The sequence below is a fragment of the Atta colombica genome, unplaced genomic scaffold, assembly GCF_001594045.1.
Source record: "Atta colombica isolate Treedump-2 unplaced genomic scaffold, Acol1.0 scaffold200, whole genome shotgun sequence".
Taxonomy (NCBI): domain Eukaryota; kingdom Metazoa; phylum Arthropoda; class Insecta; order Hymenoptera; family Formicidae; genus Atta; species Atta colombica.
In genome coordinates, this window is record NW_017259295.1 from 295,780 (window position 1) to 302,026 (window position 6,247).

The 6,247-nt window shown below is 31.3% G+C and overlaps 1 protein-coding gene across 1 annotated transcript; it reads left to right on the forward strand.

Moving 5' to 3' along the window:
- Positions 1 to 136: 136 nt before the first annotated feature.
- LOC108687139 (sorting and assembly machinery component 50 homolog) lies at positions 137 to 3,246 on the forward strand. The gene is made up of 8 exons (XM_018192760.1): positions 137 to 368; positions 605 to 694; positions 1,056 to 1,139; positions 1,216 to 1,434; positions 1,582 to 1,796; positions 1,882 to 2,254; positions 2,361 to 2,649; positions 2,951 to 3,246. Exons 1-8 carry the CDS (start codon positions 348 to 350, stop codon positions 3,133 to 3,135), a joined length of 1,476 nt encoding a protein of 491 aa, XP_018048249.1. The 5' UTR covers positions 137 to 347; the 3' UTR covers positions 3,136 to 3,246.
- The last annotated feature ends 3,001 nt before the right edge of the window (positions 3,247 to 6,247 follow it).

Here is a 6,247-nt window from a genome sequence, read left to right on the forward strand (position 1 = left end):
ATTATAATATTATTATTAATATATTATATATTATTATATTATATAATATATTATATTATATAATATTATTATATTATTAGATCTCTAATATCATGAAGATTATACGTGTCGTATTCTAACGCAATGAGGTGTTGTGTGGTGCTGTGATCGCTCCGGTGAGAGGCACACGCCGCACGCGGTCCATCCGTGTTTGATCAGTTCGATATATGTTTTTTTCCGGGTTCGATATTTTAAATTATAAGTTCATCGTACGTTTTTATTCGACGTCGAAGTTGTTGGACCGATTCTAGCATGAGATTTTAGCGCGACAATTAAAAACAGGGAGGCAGAAACTCGTCAATGAAATAATGGGCACGGTTCACGCTAAAGTACGTATTTATTATTAGAAATTACGGCATAACCTAAAATCTCATTGAAATTCTCAGAATGAGTAATCTCTAATAATATACCCAGATAGATAATTTTAATTTTCGCTCCAATTCCCACGATATCAATCGATGACAATTATAAATAATATATAAATTTACGTAACTTGTATAATGGATTTTTATTAAAGAATGTTATGTATACAGATGTAATGTAATGGAGAAATATATTTTTTTAGGAACCCAGTAATTCTTCAGGCTTGGGTCAATTACCTAAGGAGAATGCCTCCGCAAAGAAACACAATCCATCAAATGCAACGGATGACTTTGTATATCTACAATTTATGTGACAAAATAATTTAACCTTTTGGAACTGACAGTGAATCTATTAGATTTGCTCAATTATAAATCTTTATGTCTTAGAATTTTTAAATATTGACAAATTTGAATCATTCCTATTAAAATATACTTAATATTTATTCTTTTTTATGTAAGTTATGTCATTTTAAAAATAAATTAACTTTTTAATTAATTAACATAAATTAAATGGATTTATAGGTACTTAGAATTAATAATTGTTACAGATTTTAATATCAGCTCCAGAGGGTTAATTCATATTTATAATAGTCTGCCTAGTTCTCTTTTTGCTTTCAAAATTAATTAATTAAGATGCTATTATTTTTTTTGCAGCCATCATTTTCCAATAGCAAATCTCAGTTACATAGAGAAGAAGAAAATATGCAAACGAAAAGCATTGTTCTACAAGCAGTACAGGTATGTCATTCAGAAGTTCAAAAGTCAAGTATCTCATTAGTGGATTTTAAAAATTATTCTATATCATCTCCACCAGGCACGAGTTGACAAAATACATGTGGATGGACTTGTACGAACGAAGGACGACATTATTAAGTCACAAGTGACGGACTTGTTCAAAGCGAAAAATTTCGAGGATGTTATTATACGCGCTTACAAAGTACGAGAGAAGTTAGACGCCCTGGGATGCTTCAGAAATATCGGCATTTACATCGATACCAGTCAAGGACCCGACGCCACACCTGATGGTGTTGAAGTGGGTCTATATAATTAAACAATTTATTCGACAAAGAATAAGTAATTTTTTCAGATTTAAACGTAACGCAGTTTGTTGTTCGTATATGCCATATGCAAGTATGTGTTCATCTGTAATGTTCATGTCTGGATCATGTTTATTGTGTAGGTCACTTTTAAAGTACGTGAAATGAGACGTTTAGTTGGTGGTATCAGCACAATGGTTGGAAATAACGAGGGATCCCTAATTATCGGCGCAAAAGCACCAAATCTGTTTGGCAGAGCAGAACGTATCCAGATGGAATATTCTCACGGTAACAAAAGTTCGATCAACTTCAATGTATCCGCCATTAAACCATTTCCACAGAGCTTATACAACGCAGTGTGAGTTGATATATCTCTCTCTACATCTATTTCTTGTTACATATATTATTAGAGTTGCATTACTGATTAAAATAACATTTTACAGATTAACTAGTACTATATTCAACACAACGCACGATTTCCCATGGTCTGGTTTTAAGCAAAACGACAAGGGACTGCTGTTTGACATGGAACTTAATCAGACAGACACCTCTAAGCACAATTTACAATATGAAGCTGCATTTAGGAACATTAGTTGTTCGAAACAGGCGGCCTTTCATGTTCGAGAGCAATGCGGCCCAAATTTGAAATCTGCACTGAGATATATCTGGACGATAGATAAAAGGGACTGTCCTTTATTCCCCGTTACTGGGAGCTTCTTGCGATTAACGACAGAAATGGCTGGCCTAGGTGGCGATATTGGTTTCTTGAGGAACGAACTCGCCATGCAAACTAATTGGTCACCACACGAGTACCTTGTAAATACTTTCTATCTATTGTGAAACATTCCTTATTTCTAGCTATTCTGACAATTTCTATATGCATTGTAAAATATTTAATCACGAATTGTCTACCTTTGAATAGACATTCCAATTGGGTCTTCAGTCTGGACTGTTGAGTACAATCAGTAACGACATGAAAATAAGTATCGCTGATCATTTCTTCTTGGGAGGTCCACTGAATCTACGTGGATTCGACATGAGAGGATGCGGGCCCCGCTACGAAGGAAATTCTGTGGGTGGCGAGATGTATTGGGCAGCCGCTCTTCACATTTACACGCCGCTCCCATTTAGACCCGGTCGTAACAGTTTCGGGGATTTATTTAGATTGCACGGTTTTATCAATGGCGGCAATTTATCCAATTTCACATACGGTAAGCGAAGTAGTTTCGTAAATTACTGCTACATAGAAGTTTCTTATTAGAAATTGCATTTTTTATTTCTATATAATTGTCCTAATGAAAATGAAAATTGATATTTGATGTCTATATACAAAGCTAGTGAAAATTATATGATTAATTAATTATATGATTAATTCCTAAATAATTGTTTTTCCATTTTTACGTCCACATCAATCTTAATATTATTTGTTTGCAAAGTATATTTCTTAATTTCGTTATATTTTATAATTCGAATAGAGTCGATTAACTCTATGAACTTGTTCAACATTTTCAGATAATCTATACAATGAAAACATGAAGATTTTCACGGAGAATGTTCGCTGTGCTATCGGCGGAGGCATCGCGATGAAGCTGGGGAACATTGCCCGCATAGAATTGAACTTAGTTACACCATTGTTGTTCCTGAGGAGCGACGTGCTCCAGCAATTTCAATTCGGTATTGGTGTTCAATACCTTTGAACTTTTTTCTATCCTTCGATAGTCTTGTATTATTATATTGGATATGTAAATGTAAAAAATAGAAGATTATGTGTAAATTTATTTCTGTTTCTTGTCCGACACACGACAGAAAGTTGGAGTGTACAATATTTGCAATAAAGTCACAGAAAAAGAGAAATCGAATGCTATCTTGGTGAACGCGAAACCTGCTTCTCTACATTGTTAATTAATTATTCGCGTCATTATCAACATTTATCGATGTAATTATTAGCATATATCAAAGAAAGAAAACCAATGATTTGTTCTCCTAATAATATCCTTTAACAATACGAACATATTGTTTTTTGTTATGTTTCTTATAATAATAGTAAAGTCATTTGGTGTGAAAAATGCTATTTCATGTCGTCATATATTTAGAGAAAGAGTTAGATGATCATTACGCGAACTTGTAAAATTTCAATGCAGTATTATTTATGATACTACAGCATAATTATTATATGCTTTTATTATTAAAATTGTATCTTGACTTTTTATTGTGACGCTTGGATTACGACTTTACTATCACAAAGTTCTGCCGATTTCCGTTCACGTGTTTTCTGACGCAATTATTTCACATGTTTCCATTGATTTGCACGACGTGATTTGCACACGTTCGGTAATATCGTTAGTCGAAATAACAATCATTGACAGTAATAATCATGCATGTGTGCAAAAGAGATGTATAAGTAATAAGAGATGGAGAAGGAGAAGGAGCTGGAAAGTTACTCACGACCCTGAGTAACCTGATTATGGAGGAAAAAAGCGAAATCTATGCTAAATCGCTTCGACGCGAGATATCTCATAATCAAGCAGCAAATATCGAATATATACTTATGTTTATGTAATATCTGCATATATTTAGATATTTATTCGCTCGTTTATGTTACCCGTTTATTTTACTGATATACATAACGCAGTTTCGACAAAAATTTCGTCACGCGTACATACGTGATTCAGCTAATTGTTTTTAAATAAGAAATCTCGATGACACACCGATTATCTTTAGAATTTTTCAGCGCCAGATCAGTGAATCGGTGTTCCTGATAAATTTATTAATTGATTTATGATGATATTTTCAGTCGTCACGCAGAACTTATCTTATACCTAATAATAGTTTTTATGAGTTTCATAAAAACTATTATTCATTTCGTTTTTTCATGCTTTCAAATCAGCGACAATTTGAAATGCAATCTTATTCAATAAACATCAATTAATTGTAATATATAACAATATGTAAATGTAATGTAAACGTGTTGTGTACATAATAATTATATTATTGAGTGTGAAATTATAACATTGATGTAATATTACTGTTACTTGCTATTTACCGAATTATTCCAATTTCCAACTTAATTAAAAAAAAACAAATTAATTTACAAATTAATTTACGCTAACACTAGAAAATAACATGAGATTAGAATTAAATAGTAATCGGTTATTCAGAAATATAAATGAAAGTACAAAAATTCAAAATGTATATAAAATTCTTAAATTATTTAATCGTACAATATCTCGATATAATTGACAATTTATTTATCCACAATTTGTATTTATCCTATGCTATGCATATCAGCTATTTATTCGTTACATCTTTTCGTGCTTGTTCAATTTTGAAGCTGTGACCTGCGATGTTTTTCTCCTTAGCTCCTTTTCATGTTCTCTCAAATATCCTTTACTGAAAGTTTATTATTCCATTTAAAATGCAGGAATGTATACAATTGAAACAGAAAAACTATTTATATACTAAGATATGACTATGAAATAAAGGATCATAAGTTATAACCAATTATGACCTTTTTTCGATTTTTTAACATCCAATAATGGAACGCTACGTGTTGGGTCAAATTACATGCACATACATATATACACATATTGTACATTCACATACACTAATGCTACGTAGATAATGCAATGTATGTTGCATTCTTCTTATCTAAATATAGCCTATCGCTAAAGTACATATATATAAACGGAGGGTTAAAATTTGTTGTGCTACAAGTAAACAATGAAAAGAAAAAAACAAGTACAAAATCATCTTTTGCTGTTCTTTACTATTAGGATAATGATCGAATCTTTCTTTTGTTACTATTATTAGAATAATGCTTGATTCTTTCTTTATATGAATATTGCGTTCCAAATAACACGTTTTCTTTTAATTTATTTTTTCAAATTATTTCTTCTTTGTTCACTTTCTCCTTTTTTTTACTAAAAATCGAAAGTCTTTATACTAAATATGTATAAAATGACCTGCCACATTCTAAAGAAATTTTCTTTTTTCTTTCTTCAGTTATTTGATAGTTTCTCATAGGGATTTATTTTTTAATTGCAAATTCTTTATTATAAATTATTCCTTCTTCATTCATCTTTTCTTTTTTTTTTGTTAAAATCGAAAGTCCTTTATGCTGATTGTGAAAGACTAGCACGCAGACATAGTGGCCTGCCTATTTGGACGTCCTGCGTGCTGGTCTTTCATATTCAAGATAAAAGACTTCCGACTTTAAACAAAAAAGAAAAGAAAAAAACAAACAAAACAGGAATAATTTCAGATAAAGAATTTGTAGTTAAACAATTATAAGTTATTATTAAATAAATTATTATTAAAAATAAATTTTTTTTCTATCTTTCTGTACTTTCCTTTATTTCCTATGCCATCTGGAGTAGTTTTTGGGAATTAAAATCGATAGAAAAAAGAAAACGACACGTTGAACGTGCCGATATTTGGTACACACACACACACACACACACACACACACACACACACACACACACACACACACCACACACACATTGACGCATCCTAAAGATTTTTCTCCCTTTATTATCCCTTTCTATTTTATAATGATCTTTTACTTTTATTTTATAATGATTATATACGGTTTCCCTAACTGAAGGTATTCATCAAATATCGGCACACGATATCGTTTTTTTTTTCTGTCAATTCTAATTCCCAAAAACTACAGATAACACATGGAAATAGAAGGAAATAGAAAGATAGAAAAGCAATTTACTTTTAATAATAATTTTAATAATAACTTATTTAATTACAATTCTTTATCAGAAATTATTCTTGTTTCCCTTGCTTTTTCTTTTCTCT